Raw genomic sequence first — 18298 nt, forward strand, 5'->3', positions numbered from 1 at the left:
GCTGCCACCAGCACCTCCTGCACCTCCCACCCCTGCACTGCTGCCACCAGCACCTCCTGCACCTCCCACCCCTGCACTGCTGCCACCAGCACCTCCTGCATCTCCCACCCCTGCACTGCTGCCACCAGCACCTCCTGCACCTCCTGCATCTCCCACCCCTGCACTGCTGCCACAGCCCCAGCACCTCCTGCACCTCCCACCCCTGCACTGCTGCCACCAGCACCTCCTGCACCTCCCACCCCTGCACTGCTGCCACCAGCACCTCCTGCGCCTCCCACCCCTGCACTGCTGCCACCAGCACCTCCTGCACCTCCCACCCCTGCACTGCTGCCACCAGCACCTCCTGCGCCTCCCACCCCTGCACTGCTGCCACAACCCCAGCACCTCCTGCACTGCCCACCCCTGCACTGCTGCCACCAGCACCTCCTGCACCTCCTGCATCTCCCACCCCTGCACTGCTGCCACAGCCCCAGTGCCTCCTGCACCTCCCACCCATGCCTCACTCACACCTGGTGGCAGGCGTGGGTCCACGCTGTCTGCACAGAGCTCTCGGGCTGCTCTACAGATGGCTTTTCCAGGATGGGAGGCAACTCATGCACAGTGAGTAATTACACCCACATGGTGTGGCTCTGAATTAAATCACTGCTGAAGTTGTGAGTAAATCCCCTCCCTGCCTCTGTGGAGAAGTCTTAATCCATCGCACCTTGGATGTTGTGACAGCAGGAGAGGCGAGCGCTTCCCCTCATACACACACCCACACAGATAACCTTGAGATTGCACAATAAATCATCTGGAGCTGGGGACTGTCAGACTCCAGGTGGCTTCTGCAGCCCAGATTCTGCCCCTTGCACACACACACACACACACACACACACACAGGGTACAGCCCCTGATCACCGTGGTAGATGATCACGAGCAGGGAAGTGGGAAGGCTCCCTGGCTTTATGTTGCTTTTAATGAGAGGCTGTTCAATATTTTATTTAACCTCAGGTTGCTCAGGTGCCTCCAGGCCTTATTTGCTCTGCGTGGCCCAGGCTGTGCTCTGGAGGCAGGATTACTCATTTCCCCTCAGGCCTGTTCCCCACGCTCATTACTCAGGCTCTCCCTACTGGCTGTAGTTAGATAATTTATTTCTACAACGTCCCTGTGAGGTGAAATATTCTCCCTACAGAGGAAAAGAGAACTTGAGGCACGAAATCCTTGGGTTCAGAAGGAGTGAGTGCCCACGCTGGGACACCGAGCTCTCCTTCCCTCCACACCTGCAGCAGCAGACGAGGGATGCTGTGCTGTGTGCTGTGGTCCCACTCTGGGGCTGCGGGGGTGGATGACAAGGTCCCTGTAACTGCACAGCTCCAGCACACCTCTGCAAATATTTTGAAAACTGATTTTTTTTTTCTCCTTCAGTTTTCAGATCTAATTGTTTCATAGCATGGGGTGCTGAAGCTTTTTTAAAAGGTTACTGATTATAAATACAGGCAAAGCAAAATGGTATCTTTTGCTGTTCTCCATTATTCTGGTTAGTGAAATCTTCTCTATGTAAGGGAAGGGGATGAATTTCAGCAAAACCATAGGCAGAGGTCTTGTTTAATCTTCTTTAAGGATGTAGCCACTCTGCGAAACTGACCTATGGTGTATAGGAATTTCTGAAAGATGTTCTTTTTTAATTTTCCCTTTTAAGAAAATTTCAAATATTATCAATATTATCTGCACAGATCTCAAAATATAGTGTATGAATTTAAAGATGAGCCTTGTTGAACGGTAGCTGTGCTTTGAATAAGCCCCATCAATGAAGAGTCTTCTGCAAGTACAGGAAATGAGTCCTCTGCAGTATTATCTGGTTTTAATATTAATTGAAATTATTAATTAGAACAATCAATTGCAAGGTCAGCAGAGCAATAAAACCACTGTAGAGTCCTGAGACCTTCTGCCCAAAGCAAATACCATTTAGGAAGTCCAGCAATAATTCGTCTCTCTTATATATGGATTGTTCATCCTCTTGTGACTTGAGTAAGTGGTAGGCAAAAAAGAATACAATTTTCTCAGAAAACAGTGATTTTTTTGCAGACTTTTAACATTTTCTCATGTTCAGCCATAGCAGATACCTACTTGATTCTGCACCTCCTGCATCACACATTCATCCTAGTGACCACAGCAGGGTCTGTCCTACAATACCTGCTGCTGCTCATGGCTGGGAGCTGCAGAATCACACCCTCCAGGGGTAGAGGCAGATGTTTTGCCATCTTCAGCCCAAAGGATGACGACAGGAGCTAATTTTTTCAGTTTTGGGTTTTCCTCTGAGCAATAGAAGTATTTTTGTGTCTCCTTGTGGCCCAGAGCCTGTGTGACAGCTGCAGGGGTATCTGTGAGGCCAGGCAGTTACAGGATGGCATCCCAGGGGAGCTTTGGGGAAGGCACCATTGGGTCCCTCTTGCTGGGATGTGATAGAAAGGGATGTGGTAAAAGTGCCATGTTAAAATAACTTGCGTGAGATGACCATGCCCATGAGAACTTCTGCTTCCCCAGCTTTGCTCCAAGGCTAAAAGGGAAATGTATGGACACAGTGAAATAGTGCCAGGATTGCCTTGGTCAGTCCCGCTCAGTATGTCCCCCCATATTAAAGAGGATGAATCTGAAATAGGTTCCTTCCCTTCTATGCCTATAAAAAGTGGTGCTAAGAGGAATGTTTCAGATGCCAGGGAATTAACCTGTAACTTGATGTAAGTGCCCTTTCCTCTCCTTGATAGCTGATTCTGAAGCCAGAGCTGACAAAAATCCACTGCTGTATTGTATAGCACAGTTTGGCTTGTTTGTGCCTTTTATAAATGCTTGCCCTTCTGTCTGCTTTTTCTGCTTGGAATTGTAACTCAGTTGCAATGTATTGCAGTTTTCCTTGATTTCTGTGATCACTGCAGTCATGTTGGTAACAGAAATCAAACATTTTTGCTGCCTGTTTTCACAACATTCTAACACTGGTTCCCCACAGTTTCCCATCTTCCCAGCTTCAGTTTCATCCATCTTTTTGTGCTACTTGGTTGCTCTTTTCAGGCCCTAGCTTCAACTGATTCTGTGTATGTGTTTTTCTTAGAAAAAGAAATTTTTTAACCCACTTAGCTGCAGAGGAGAGCCTACTCAGGCATAACCAAACTGAAAAACTGAGCCTTATGAAAAACAGACCTAAAACCCTGGAGTTCAACTGAAAGATTCTCATATGCACAATTTTTTTAATATCATAAAAATCTCATACATTTTTTATGCCAGTCTTCTGAGTTTTGTGAGGTTGATGAATGTTTCATGAAGGTCTGGGAGTGGCATTATTAAGTGTTAATGAGAATCAAGCCTTGATGAACTTGGAGCTCTATTTCTGCTAAGAAGAGGAGAGGCTGTGAGGAGGAAAAGCTCTGGCAGGAATAACAGGTTCCACCCTTGCCACTTTCTGACTGTGCTTTTAATGCAAATACTTTGTTAGACTGGGCAATGAGCCTGAGGCCTGCAGGGCCAGGATGTTAGGTGCCAAAAAAGCAATGCAACCACCATAAAAGTGCTAGAAGTGCTCAATATTTGTGAATGTTTTGACATGGAACACTCTAATCCAGTTTAACGCAGCCCTTCCTTGCCTTAAAAATTTGGTTTATGATCAGTAAATAAAATAAGCTGACATATGTGCATACAAAGCTGCATTCATTGGCTGAAAATTAAAGGCAGAGGAAAAGAAAGTAAGGCATAAATCTTGGAAAATATGCATAAAAATTGCTCTTCAATTTATTAAATTCTGATGATCACTACACTTTTCCTGACTCTGCAGAATAATGTTGTCAAATTCACATAAATTTATCCAAAACTTCAAAAGTTAAGCACTTTTTAAAAACGTGTTTCTGTGCTTTATTGCACACTTATCTTTTTTGCTGGCTGACCTTTATCATGTAAATGTGAAGAGACTTTACTGTGGCAAGCTGTGTGATTCTGCGATCAAGTCATCCTCTTCCAGTGCAATTTATTCCAGCTCTCTGGTTCTGAAATAGGAGGTGAGAAAAGAGTCCTCACATTAAGCAGCTGTGGAGCAAAAGCTGCTGTCAGGTACAGATTTTAAATCCAGGGAAAGCCCAGGGGGCTCAGCCATTTGCAGGCTTTGAGGAGAGTCCATAGCTGGGAGTGGACCAGCCTCTTACTTCAGTGTGGATTCAGTCCTGAGCATGGAAGCTCCAGGCCTTCCTCAGTGAAGAGCCACTTGGCTGAGTTTCCTTTCCTGGGAGGCTGTGGAGTTCGTTGCTGTAGGGCTGTGCTGCTCAGTGGAAGGAGAAGAATTGAGAGAAGCATCCTTGGTGCTGGAGGCTCACCTCACACCCTTCTGCACTGTGCTTGTCTCTTCTGTTCTCAGCCTCCTTCCACAAACACAGCCCACAGCCAGGCTCTGGGAGTAGGGTGAGCATGCAGGCAGTGAGCACACATGGTCTGACTGGAGGGAAGTGGAAACCTTTTTAAGTTGCTCTTTGATCCAAAGGAAAAACCTGATTGTTGTTTCAGGACCAGGCTGCCCATAGCTCAGGCTAGACAGAACCCAGCCAGTAGGATGCTGTCTGTAGGCAGGGTGTTCCCAAGAAAAAGATCTATATTTTCTAGAAATGTTCAGCATCAGCAAACCTCCCTGAAATCTATGCAAAATAAGAGCTAAGTGCATGTGGGGAATCAGCACGGTGGTGTGTCTCATCAGTCCCACTGAACTCCACCTCACACACTGACAGCTCCCGGTTTTTATCTGAATCTGTCCAATTTCCCTGCTCTTTCACCACCCTCCATCTTTCTCCAGCTTCCTTTATCCCCCTGCACTTTCTCCCTAGCCATCAACACAGCAGGCTTTCATTCCTTATATTTTCCTCACTACTTAAGGAAAGAACAACAGAGCTCCAGAGGGGAAAAGTTAGCCAGTGAGATGCTCATTAAACAAATACATTGGAACATATCTGCTCCCAGAGAACAGATATTTCTCAACAGAACCAACCCAATCCCTGTTGCTGTGTTTTTCCTGGCTGGGCATGTGCCCAGCTGGGGGCTCACTGGCACTGCACAGGCACCACCTTTTCCAGGCGTTCCACAGGTGGCAAAGGCATGGGGGAAAGCTGTCTGAACTGCTCTGGGATACCAGATGGCAGCTATAGCACATCCATGCCATGGGGTAAAATTTTGGCCTCTTGGAAGGTGGGGTGGGTGTGGACTCCCCAAGCTTCCTGTGCAGCAAGGGAGCTGTCACAGAATGCAGGTGTGCAGCAAATGGTGCTGACAACTTTTCTGCCATGGCTAAGAAATCTCCTTCTCTTTCAAGGAACGGCTTAAGGAAGCTGAGGAGGTCTATAAGGCTGGCATAGAGAATTGTCCAGAGAGCTCCGATCTGCACAACAACTACGGTGTTTTCCTGGTTGATACTGGTAAGTGAGAGGGAGCACGGGACTTTTCCCTCTCTGCCTTCTATGCTCTGATTTATTTTATTCAGCAGTACACATCTAAAAGGGTGTCAAAAGCTTCCAAGGCAATAGATGTGCCTCCATGGTAGCTTGGAAATAAATATCCCTGTGCTGCTGAGAGGGCACAGTGCACTGGAATTCGTAATCAGTGCAGGCACTGTGCAGCAGGAGCATTCCGTCCCACTGCTCCCTTCAGTGTTTCTCACCATCTTCACACAGGCAGTTGCCCTCTACAGTGTGTGCTGGGCAGCACCCTGACAGTACTGCCTTTTTTCCAGCAGGGCATGGCCACATCAAATCAAATCACAGGCATACAAATGGATCATTATGGTCTCTGGAGCACGTGCAGCTCCACTTTGTGACAAAGCAGCTCTTTGACTCTAAGGCTTGAGTGCCATGACTTTACAAAGGAACATGGCCTTTAAACCACAATCATCTGTGAAAACAAAACCTCATACACTGTGGGGTGAATTGATTTTTGAGGAGCCCTGTAATGGCATCCTTTATTTTCTGGGTTCCTGGTTCCCATCCAACTTCCTTGGCACTTTCTGGCATTCACATAACAACAATCACTTTAATTGCCACCTTTTGTTGACAGCTTTATAAGCAAGGCTAAGTTTGATGAATGACTAGTGGAAAAGGACTGTTATCTGTGGTTCCTCCAGAACACGGTCAAGACTCAATGATGAAATAGTGTAGGCTTGAAGTGTGTGGTTGCTGTCCCTTTTTTCCCTATTACATGTGCCCAACTCCAGTGGTGCTTGAGAAGAAGGGATGATGGTCTGTCAGTCTCCTGGCTCTTCTGTCTTTGAACTGACACTTGGCCATCACCCCTCTGTAGTACCAGTGTGAAACAAATGCAAAACCAGAATCAGTCAAAAGAGGCATTATAGCATTAGCAAAAGAGGTTCAGGATCTGTATTTGGGCCCTGGCAAAATTCAAGCTTGCGAATAATAAAAATTCCTGAGTAATTTCCCTGTGATGTTGTATTCATCTTTGCTTGCCGGCCCAGATAAACTGTCCTATTCCTGCCAAAATTTGTGGTTCAAATGTAGTGCAGAGCACATTCTGGTTTTTGCACTTTCGTACTCTGCCAAAGTCAAAACTATCATTTCCTGGTTTACTCCTACGCTTCCCTACAGACAAAGAACTGGAAAAAATCCCACTGACTCTTGATTCTAGGGGCATGATGTGCCAATAACCCTCCTAGAGACATGACAAGGCGTGAAGGCAGTGGCTGCTGGTGAGCGTGTCACCGGCTGCGCTCTGCGCCGGCCGCACAGGGAGATGCTGTGAAGCACCATGCCAATTAACCTGCAGAGCTGTGTGCAGCAAGCCTCCAGCAAGAGTTGGCTCTGGGGAGCCACAACTCCAGACAGCTCTGCAGTGGTCACAGACATTGAGTGTGGCTCCCTTAACGATGCATGTTACCCCTGTGTGCAGAGCAGGGGAGGAGCTGCCTGGTTGAGGGACTGGAGTGCGTGCCCAGCTGCTTCCCAGAATGTTTTGTAGATATAATTTTCAAAAACATCTGCCTGCTCAGTGGTGGGGAAAAATCAAGGCTGCTGCTGGATGTTTTGAAAAAGTCATACCTTGAACAACATGTCCTCAGCCTTAGGTGAATCTTCAACACTTCTAAACCTCTCCACAGTTGTTCCTGTTCACTCCTATAAAGGAGCTGCTGAGATGTGTCTGTGTATATTTTAGGTTGTATAGATGATCTCAGAAAAACAAAACTTGATCTGTGAAGCTATGAAAACAAAATTCCCACAGCAGCATGTTCAGTGCCCTAATATGCACTGGCTGTTTTCGAGATCTGTTTTCCAACTCGAAATGGAATTAAGTACATTGTGAAGTGAATCAGTTTAAAAAAATGCCAACAGTGAAAAGCTTTGTTGGTGGACAAAGCTCTTTGAGTATTGGTTTTCATCAGGAGATTATCTGGTCTGGAATTTGCAAACCAATTAAATGAGCCCTGGGATTAAAAATGCAATATTTGCATTGCTAAAATGCTGGAACTTTATACTTTTACCATTATTTAGCTAAATAAAAATACATTATTAGAAGTAGAACTTTATGCATTGGAGTAGTGATCTTGCACTTTTTCCTTGTATTTTGTTGTGGTGCTCGGTGATGTCATGGGCTGCAGGACCTTACACATTTTCACACAGCGAAGCAGTGCCACCCAATGGCTCCTGTGGAGCACAGAGATGCTGCCTACGTGCACCAAAATAACCACCTGGCCACCTCTGCTCTGGGATTTATTGCCCAGAGTGGGAATTAGCTGGTCCCTGGCAGCTACTCCCAGTCCTGTTGAGCAATACACAGAGACTGAGCTGGAGTTTAGAGCAACACAGCAGAGGAGGAGGGAATAATCTCTGTTTGGAGAGGGCTGAAACTATTTGCAGTTCTGGTGGTGTTGTGAGGAATACTGGGGGCTTGTTCTTCATTCCTCATTGCCTGTTTCTCCAGTGGGCCAGGGTGAAAGGATGCTCCACCAGGAGATGGCACATGCGCCCCAGCCCCTTCCCTGAGGTGGGCTCTGTCCTTAGCACAGGGGTGGTGTCCCCACTGCTGCATGACCAAGAGGGTGCTTTCAGTCAGGAGTCATCTTGTTGTGACCGTATCCTCAACTTGCAAAAAACCCACCCCTAGAAAATCTATTTCTCAGGATTGTCTCTGAATATTGGGGACTAAATCTTTGTTTGGACAGCAATTTCTTTTATGCTTAGATTCAAAATGCTGAGGCAGGATTTCTTTCTCAAAATGTTTCCATGCTGTCCTGGTTTAGGGCAAATTTGGGAGAAAACCTCCAAAGGGGCTGCTCTAGAAAGCAGATTTAAGCAGCCCCTCTCCCAATTGTTTCAAGTAAAGATTTCCTTGGAGAAAAGTGCAAAAAATTTGATTATTTAACCAGCAAAGCACTCACCAGCACAAAAAAATGAACAATACTAAACAATAAAACCTCTTGCTGCTCCAGAAGAGATGACAAACTCAGAAAGCCCTCTTTGTGGGATGTAGCTTGGCTCACCCAGTCTGTTATCAGTCTCTCCAGTGCTGGAAATGCTACGGCCCAGGCCTGGCCTGGTGGCCACAGGTGTGAGCTGCTGGTGCTCTTCTGGGTGTTCAGTCCAGAGCAGGTTTGAACAGGTCCAAGAAAAAGAAAAAACACAGTCCAGGGAAGTTCTCTGCCTCAGCTAGATAAAACTGACTAAAAAGCAAAGGACAGCTCTGTCCTGCCATCTGCAGACAACACAGTCTATGGGAGCGATGCGGGTGAGCAAATGCAGTTTCTGATAACAAACTCTGCACTTCTTCGCTCCCCTCTTCGCTCTTGGAAGGTCTTACAGGTGCAAAACTTATTTCTAGGCTAAACAGATGAATGGGGATAATAGAAGCATCATAAAGTCACACCAGGACACATGCATAGAGCAATAGAAGAAAGAAAGCTAGAACAGTACCGTGTGCTGAGTTTGAGACAGGCTTTTTCTGATGCACAGGTTTTTTTTTTGTTTAATGGCTGTTTGCCTCTCCAGGGTCTCCTGAGAGAGCCGTGTCCCACTACAGGCAGGCCATCCTCCTGAGCCCCACTCACCATGTGGCCATGGTGAACCTGGGCAGGCTTCACCGCTCCCTGGGGCAGAACAAAGAGGCTGAAGTGTGGTACAAGAGGTGAGGATTTGGGGTGGGAGACAGAGGGTTTCCTCCTGCCCCTGAATGGCTTGTTTCTCCTCAAGAGTTTCTGTTATGTGGATCTATCAGTGCATGCGTGGGGTTTGCTCCCTTCACACTCCATCTCTTTGCAACTAGATTTGGCTATTTTTGGGGAGTGCTTGGAAAGGCAGCATGGGCTCAGGCAGTGTTGATTTCCCTGGACTATTCCCAAGCCCCCAGGATGGACACCGCTGCTTTTAGCTGGGGGATGCTCTGATGATAAATTTGGAGGTTTCTAGATGGCAGGAGCAGGCTGTATTACCACAACTCCCATCCTGCCTGAAGGTGTTTGTGGTTGCTGCACCAGGAACAGCCATAAGTGCTGCACAGCTCAGCACCAAACCCTTGGCACTGTTGGGAACTCTGGCCCTTCCCAGCAGTGTTCCAACAGTCAGGCTCTGACTCCTGGTATACAGCAGGATGGATTGGGTGGGAATACTTTTGCCTTCTTTTTGGCATATAGATTTGTGCTTGCATTTCCCAGGTTTCATCACGTCAATCATCTCCACCCCTGCTGCAGTCTCCTTCTCAGGGGGCTGGTGGGATTACTGCTGTGGGCACATTTATCCCTCCCCAGGACTTGAAATCTGTGCTTCCTAGGCTGGGATGATGCAGAGCTTTGGTTCTCCATCCCCACACAAGCCCACCTCGCTATTTCCCTTTGCTCCTCCCATGAGCTCGAAGCTTGCCTTTTCCCCAACCTCCAGGGCACTGAAGGTGTCGCGGAAGGCTGAGATCCTGTCCCCGCTGGGGGCTCTGTATTACAACACGGGGCAATACGAGGAGGCCCTGCAGGTGTACAGGGAAGCGGCAGCGCTGCAGCCTTCGAGCAAGGACATCCGACTGGCGCTGGTGAGCGAGGGCAGGGGCAGGGCAGCAGCCTCTGGGTGCAGCCCAGCGTGTGGCAGAGGGCTGAGCTAATCGAGAGCGTAACACTTGGTAACGGGGCTCTGTTACAGGCGCAGGTTTTGGCGATGATGGGGCGCACAAAGGAAGCTGAGAAGATGACAAACCACATCCTTAATGAGGACGTGCAGTGCCTGGAGTGCTACCGCCTCCTGTCAGCCATCTACAGCAAGCAGGAGCTCTATGCCAAGGTACCGTGGCATGGGATACCTTTGTCCCAAGGGCTCACACACAGAGCTCAGGTTGAATTTTTCTCTCCGGGGACATGTCATGTGCCTCAGCACACATTCAGTAGGTTATTTCTTCACTAAAACCTTCAGTTTATCTACATACTAAGACTGAAGCTAAGCGGGATGGTTTTCTTATCACTTACACCTCCTGCTGCTGTCAGCCCCTGTGCCCATCAGCCCCAGGCATTTAAAAATCTCTTTTGCCTGTGTGTTAATGATGTGGGGCAAACAAAGGATGGAGAAAGCTGGTTCTTATGCTGGTAATCCATAGTGGTGAGGAAAGAATGAGAAGTGGGAAGGTATTGAGTGGAAGGTACACAATGTCCTCTTGCTTTTTCACAGGCACTTGAAGTTATAGAAAAAGCGCTTCAGCTAAAACCAAAGGATCCAAAAGTCATTTCAGAGCTTTTTTTCACTAAAGGAAACCAGCTAAGAGAACAGAATCTCCTTGACAAAGCTTTTGAGGTATGACTGCTCTAAGACCTACCTGTGGTTTTATAGGCTAAAAGATAGAGTTTGCTCATTGTGCATAAAACTCCCTGGTGCACACACCCTGGCTGTTTGCCTTAGGAGCTCAGAGTCCATCACTAGTACAGAGAAAGCTAGGAGGCAGCTAACTTTACCAGACTTAATTGCAGCTTTTTTTCCTCATTCCTGAATGGAAATAGAGCTCCCTGCTCTGAGGGGTTAAGTACAGAATTGTGGTGGGATTCACCTTTGCTCCATCCAGTCCCTCTTGCTGTCAGGGACCAGCTCCAGGTGGCTCAGCTGGAAGCTTGGGTTCCTATGAGAGGTCACCATGTTGTTATATCTCACCTCAGAAGCCAATAACTGAGAGGTTGGTTATCCTGTAAAGAAGGATGCTTGCTAGCTCAGAAATTATGTTAGCATTAAATAGTACAGAAGCAACCTAGTCTAGTGGAAGGTGTCACTGCCTGTAGGAGGGGATCTGGAAGTAGGTAATATTTAGAGTAACTCCCAACCCAAACCATTCCATTATTCTCTGATTCAGAAAATATTATTTGGATTGTTCTGAATATTCTCAATATCCCTATCGGGATGCTTAATCCTTATTGAAAATCCTTTCCTGTTGTGACAATGTAAAACCAGTGCTGTTTGACAGACTCCAGAAGGTCCTAATTGCTTTTTCTCCCACACTCAACATCAGTGGGGAAGGAAAGCACTGCCCTCAGGTCCTTGTGAAACCACGCAAGTGGCTGTACCAGAGTCTGCTGCCAGCTCCAAATGAAAGCCGTGCAGATGAAGAGCAATGGCTTGTAGCTGACAGGCACTGTACTTGGCACTGCCTAAGGAAATGACCTTGATGTGCAGGAGCCCCCAGTGGTGCAGGGAGCAGGGACAGGGTTGCAAGTGTGGCTCCTCTCATAGAGCAGGAAAAATGCATGTTGGCAGGGAAAAACTTTGAGATGAACTGAGCCATGGAGCAGTACATTCTATGCCTCTTCTGCAAAGAAACTGAAATTCACTTTGTGTGTATGAGAGGAATTTGAATTACATTCTGAACGGCTTCAGCAGAAGAAACTTTTTCTCTTTCCCCTCCAGTACTGATTTTGTTTGAAGAGTCCAAGTCTAAACCTAGAAATGTTTCATGTTTCTGCAGAGCTATAAACGGGCTGTGGAGCTCAACCCAGACCAAGCACAGGCCTGGATGAATATGGGAGGCATTGAGCACATCAAGGTATGACACTTCTGGTTTTCCTTAAGCTGCCAGGTGCAGACACTACTACACAGGACAAAAAAGCTAAATTGGTTTCAGACTGCCAAGAGTTGCACGTTTGTGAACACCAAGCCCCCCTTGACATATTTTAGCCAAAAAAGAGGAAGGTCTCTTCACCCCAGCTAGAGTTCCCAACCAGATTTGCTTGGTAAAGATTTGCTTGGTAAAGCAAATCTCATATAATTTAGAGTGCAGGCTGCAAGGAGCAACCTGCTCCTCTCAAAAGCTTTCCTGCTTCAGTTGTTGACCTACCTTAGAAAAATGTCACCATGAGTTGACTTTTAAGGTTCTTCTCTACCTAATTAATTTAATAAAGATGTCTAATGCAGAATACTGGCATGAAATTATGGAAATAGCCTACCCTGTGGTTGCTTATTCTTTTGAATACTTTAGCATACCATTATCATTTGGGTTTTAAGGAGTCACATTGTGTGATGTCCTTAAGCTATCCTGTTGCTGAGTAAAATTAACTCTTCTGGTGCAACATAACAGAAAAATGTAAAACTATTTCTTGCTGTGTGAGTTTCCTCAAATTTAGGTTAACAGCACTTGGTGATCTTTTCCATAAAGAAGAAGTATTTTTGTAACCCAGCAATGTCAGGGTTTTTAAACTCCTGTTTCCCTTGTATCTCATTGTTCACTTTACCCTTGGAACGAACTTTCTGTGTGGAACGTGAATGAGACCTACCATGCATTTTCTTTGCAGGGGAGCTACATCACTGCCCGTGACTACTATGAGAAAGCCTTACAGCTGGTTCCAAACAGCAAGCTGCTGAAGGAGAATCTGGCCAAACTGGATCGCTTGGAGAAACGGTTTCAAGAAGTCCAGGAGAAAGACCAAACATAGCAATCAGTCACCAGCAGAAGGACACTCATGCCCCTTGGAGAAGAGTGTGGTGGAAGCCCGTTGCTCAAAGTGATGCTGAAAGAACTTTGATAGGACTCAGAATTATGGAAGGCAAACTTGGAATGCACGCTTAGGTCCGATCAAAGTTATAGGAGACACTCAGGTCCTGTGGGACATGCTGTAGCATGAATGAAAACCTTCCTTTAATCAAGATTTATGTCTAGGCTGAACCCATTTTAGTCACACCAGGAGTGTGGGTGGGACAGGTACCTTCAATATCTTGGTTGTCACCAGGGAAACTATGGAGACAAAGCACTCATCCATTGCAGCAGGGCTGAAGTAGCACTTCCTGTTCCTCCACACAGGCTCACCTCATTCATGTAGAGCACCACTGATGGGCTTCATTGCAAGTGCTGTAGACAGGAACGATGGTCATAATGGTCACATAAAAAAGGTTCTAAGGGGTTAATGCTGAGGAAATGATGGTCATTTTCACAGCTCTAAATGGGACTTGAAAATTATTCTAAAGAAAGGGGAAACTATTTAAATATCACCTTGGAAGGATAATTCTACAAGTAGGACAGATGATCCTTTGAGGGAAAACCTAGCCTGAATGTGTTACTCATTAGAAAATAATTTTGTAATAATTCAGGTTCATTATGTCACTTTTGTCAAATATGATATGGCTTTACCCTTTGCCCTGCCCTCTCCCTCCAGGCCAAATAATTATTACTCTGAAAAAAATTGAAGCATCCAAAGACAATGGGAAGCTCTAGGATTACTTGTCCTCCTGCTCAGTCCCCAGTTTGGAAAACAAACAACCTATCTAATCAATATAGGAGGTAAAGTAAAGCCACAGGGAGATTAGGGAACGTTTCCTAGCCTGGAAAGGTACGAAGGAGGTTCTTTTATGGGTGTGCAGGGACAAAGCCCATTTATCATGGTGACAACACTTGCAAAATTATTGGTCAAAGTGTTCTCACCATTCCCCTAAGAGATACAGAAAATTACCTATAGCTGATCAGTCATAAATCTATATTTTTAAATACTGATGTAGGAAAAACAAATTCTCTTCAGAACTGGGGCTTTTATTTTTGAGCTTTATTTATTTAACTTATAATAATCAAATAATTAATATATTTTCTCTGTTGTATATGAATTGGGCAATATCCTTCACAGCTGGCCATATGGTTGGGCATTGTGACTCTTATTGTCTGAAGTTAGAAAAAGGGAGTACCAATGAGGCGTGCTGGAATAATTCCCTCTCATGATTCTAAGGCAAGTGGCTGCAGAGCACTTTGGATCACACTGGCCCGGCAATAGCAGCACTTGTGCTGCTTCCACCAGGGTTTGCACCAGTTCCCAGGGAGTGTTAGTGGGATCTGCTTCCTGCCTTTGGGTTTGGACATCAGGGTCGGTCATCATTTTGCTCCTCTTGCAGCACTAAACTGCTAAAAAAGTTGTTTTGTTTGAGCTTGACTGTGTCCAGCAGCCCAGGGTTTGGCATTATTAGTACAGTTCAGTTAGGTGTACAATACCCTAAAACACATCTGTCAGGAAAAGCCTGTGTGTCAGGCATCCCTGTGGTGTCAATTTAGCTGGCCATGGCACCTCAACACACTCCAAATTCCCTCAGTGGATGATTCAGCCATGTGCTGGAGGTTTTGCTGGTTCCATTTGAAAAGCCTGGTGGTGGTGGTGGTCAGGTTACTGATGGATTATTGGTGTGACTCCAGCTGTGTTTGGAGCTCACAGGGAGTCCAGGTACAGTTGTCTACCCTGCCAGGGTTTATGGACCTGCCAGAGCCATGGCTGTGCACCCCCTGAGACCAGGCTGGACTGGTCCCCACTGGCCAAGGAGACCAGCTACAGCTGGGCAGAAGTGAAACACTGCGGGGGGAAGAGGTGGCACCATGAATGTTTGGGCTCTCTCCCTCCAAACCAGCTTCCAGGGGAGCACTGGGATCAGAATAAGCAAATTGCTTCACTGTTGAGTTTTCTGCTCCCAGCCCAAGCAGGCTACTTTACTTCATGGGGCCTGGGGCAGGTTTGAGCTCCTGGGGCTGGATCAGCATCCCTCTCTCATTTCTCCACACGACTGCTGTGGCTGTGGACTGGCTGAACTGACATTTCTGCAGGTCCCCAGTGCAGGTGCTCTGCTGGCTGCTGTGCACACAGCAGATCTGCACACCCCTGGGCTGCCAGGATGGCCTGGAGGAGGTGACATCATGGCAGCACAATCCCATGGGATGGGGACACCAAAGCTTACATGGCCTCTGACAGCAATCAGCTCCGCAGCATGCAGTGCAAAGTCGTAGATGGTTCCTTGCTGGGATATTCAGAGGTACCTGCACCAGAAAGCTCTCTGCCTGTCCCCAAGGTGAGCCTGTCTTTGGGACAGCTTCCCAAAGGCCTGTGTGCCCAGAATGGCTGTGGTGCAGTGAATTTGGGGGCTGACAGAACAGTGGTGCAGCTCTGACAGTGGTACCATGCAGGACCCCCAAGGAGGAGGCATCTGCAGAGTGTTCCAGCAGCCAGCTGAAGGTCAGGGGGAACATGTGCCTCCTTTAAAAATATGTATCAGCTATAAGCTTTGCCTCAGAAGATATATTAAATAAATACTATATATTATACTGGCCTCACTGCAGTTTGTGGTTTTAAATAGTGGCCAATGAAACATATTTTTTCAAATACAGAAGTTGTATTTTTTATAGCAATGCTTTGTGAGGAGGAAGACTTAGTTTTATGTTTTTAACTTCAGCATAAATCTTAGTTTGTCTTTCCTGAGAGACCTGGTAGAAATTACTGTCTCCTGCTTGTCCTAAAAGCTGATCAAAGCTATCCTGACCTTCTAAAATTCGTGTATGTGTGGAAGTGTAATACAGCTTTGGATGCCCCCCTCCCAGATCCTGGAGAAGGATTGATTACCAGTTGTGCAACACTGTCTTGCTTGCAGAAAATGGAGAAAGATGAGACCATGCCCCAGTAAGGGAGGTGGTTTGGTTGGAAGGCAAGGCATATCCATTTGCCTGAATTAGGCTGATAACATATGCAAGGATTTTAATGCCAGTTGAAGCAGTTTACATTTCTGTGCTGAAAGGCTGGCTCTTCACATTTTGGAGCTGGGTTTGTTTTAGTTTTGGAGAGAGGAGAGCTCAATAATGAACCCCACATTCCTAAACCAGCACTTTATAACCCCATCTATGCAGGATGACAGTCTGCAAACTGGCAGCAGATTTGGAGAATGGCTCAGACCATGGGCTACCAAAGCAATTAAACCCCCTGTGAAGTTCTGAGCTAACTCTGTCCTGTTGGCACCCATGCTGAAGCCCTGTGTTTGTTCAGGGCATCAATCATGTCACAGATTTATTGCAGGCAAAGAGTGGAGTATGATGTGAGACAGGTTACCTCCACCAAAATGGAACGCCATTGTGCATGATAAATTGAGCAACTTACCTTGTGGTAACTTTATATTATCTTAATTAATCATAGGAAATGTTCTAAAATAAAGACTTATAAATACATTGTTTTCTACCAGTTCCAGTGCTTAGCATGGTTAGCAGAGATTGCAGATTAATAAATGGCTGAAGATCTGCCTGGTGGGGGAGAGTTCATGCTCTCTGCAAGTTGCATTGGCTAAACCTCAGTGCTCACTAATTTCAAAGCAGAGAATTAATGGAAAGCTGATTAGACAGGACTCTCATGTACTCACTGTGCATTTTAATCCAAAATGAGAAACATAATATTTGTGTTGCTTTTTCCTTTCCCCATGGATAATATTTGCAGCTGATGGATTTTATTTTATTGCTTATTTAAATTCCAGCATTCTTTGCTTCCATCCCTTTTTTGTCCCCCAGGATAAATGATGCAGTAGGGGGTATTTTCTTTCTCTCATGGACTCCTTAGACTAGATTTTCCTAGAAATGTGCAGGCAATTTGTTTTGGCCAAACAGTAAGTGAATGCAGCAGTGCAAATTGCCTTCATTCCAGAGATCATGAGGAGGACAGGGGGCTGGGCATGCATGCATGGAGGTAGAAAGAAATATAAGTCAAAAAAATTCAAAATAAAGAGCCTAACTTGCAGGGGAGGCTGGACACCCCTAAAATGATCTAAAACTATGAAAGCTTCTCCACAGTTACAGAAACTAGGCCAGATATGATGTACAATATTTGGTGAAATAAGATAATTGTCAGTCCAATTTATTAATTAAGCGATTTAGAATATTATTATATTCTAAATGTCTAGTCTTTTGCCCCACTTGTCCTCCAGCTCATTGAAACAGCTGGTGTATGCTTAAGTCTCTTCAATCTTTATGTGATTAAGTTGACCAAGTGCTCAATTTCTATCTTTCATATATTCAATTATGCACAATCTTGGGAAAAAATTAGCCCTTAGAGGGCTTTTTCCCCAACCTTCAGTCTACTGCAGCAATTTCAAAATGCACCATTTTGCTTTCATGTACATTTAAGCCCAGCAGCAAAAGAGGAAAAAAAAAAAGGAAAAAAAAAAAGAAAAAAAAACAGCGCTTGGCATTCACTGGTGTTTTAATGTGGCAAAGTTGCTTCAGGTAACCTTGATAACTTTGTGCAAAAGTTCATTGCCATGTTTGTACTGAATTGCTATGAATTTTTTCTTCTGGAAAATACCCCCAGTGGTATCCTCTGTAAAAGTTACTACTGTAACACAACTGTATTACTGTAGAAATCTCTGCCTGAAGTGGATGTCATGCTGCGTGTTCCTCTCATGCAGAAGTTGTTTGCATTGCCTGTTGTTCATATGGTTCTTATTTCTGTATCTAATTTTTTAAAATTAAATGTGCATATCTTTTTAAGAAAGAAAAAACCAACCAAACAAAAACAAAACCACAAGAAAACAGCCCATGGATTAGAAATATTTCAAAAATAAATTCACTCTTAGCAGCAGCTGGATGTATGTCAGTGATGCAGGAATTTGCAAAGTCTTTTTTCACGGTGGGATTTATGGCTAAATTTCACATCAAGGAATTATGCTCAAAGTCTTTGCAGAAGAAAATGTATGTAAATGTCTATTTTATATAAAAAGTAAGAAAAGTAGGTGCTTTGCCTGGTTTTGTTCTTTTTCTTTAGGACCAGCCATGAACAAGTTCTTCTGGACGTGGAAGGGCTGAAGTTTCTTACTCCACTTGACTTATGTTTTATTTTACATCCCCTGATTTCTAGGTTATTGGTCCTATAGGAGCAACTATGCAGCATATGTGTTTGAGTCTGGGCATATAAAAATATTGGAGTAGGCATTTTTTGGAACCTGAGCATGAGAAAAGATATGGGCTGGTGCTCACACAGTCTTGATGATTGGACATGTTATACTGACATAAGCTCTTCATATCAGGCTTTATGCCTCTGTCAGGAATGTGTCAAACAAATCCA

At 45.5% G+C, this 18298-nt stretch overlaps 1 protein-coding gene across 7 annotated transcripts in view; it reads left to right on the plus strand.

The window, feature by feature from the left end:
* Positions 1–17965, plus strand: part of TMTC1 (transmembrane O-mannosyltransferase targeting cadherins 1) — a 136274-nt gene extending 118309 nt beyond the window's left edge. For 4 of the 7 annotated variants that reach the window (XM_085569002.1, XM_031507960.3, XM_085569004.1 and 1 more), the window contains 7 exons: positions 5318–5420; positions 8994–9129; positions 9879–10023; positions 10131–10268; positions 10650–10772; positions 11929–12006; positions 12752–17965. In XM_085569002.1, the coding sequence (XP_085425128.1) occupies positions 5318–5420; positions 8994–9129; positions 9879–10023; positions 10131–10268; positions 10650–10772; positions 11929–12006; positions 12752–12892 (864 nt within the window). In that variant the 3' untranslated portion in view covers positions 12893–17965. The other 3 variants (XM_085569003.1, XM_085569007.1, XM_085569006.1) reach the window with 3 other exon arrangements.
* The last annotated feature ends 333 nt before the right edge of the window (positions 17966–18298 follow it).

The sequence above is a fragment of the Lonchura striata genome, chromosome 1A, assembly GCF_050655825.1.
Source record: "Lonchura striata isolate lonStrDom1 chromosome 1A, ASM5065582v1, whole genome shotgun sequence".
Taxonomy (NCBI): Eukaryota; Metazoa; Chordata; class Aves; order Passeriformes; family Estrildidae; genus Lonchura; species Lonchura striata.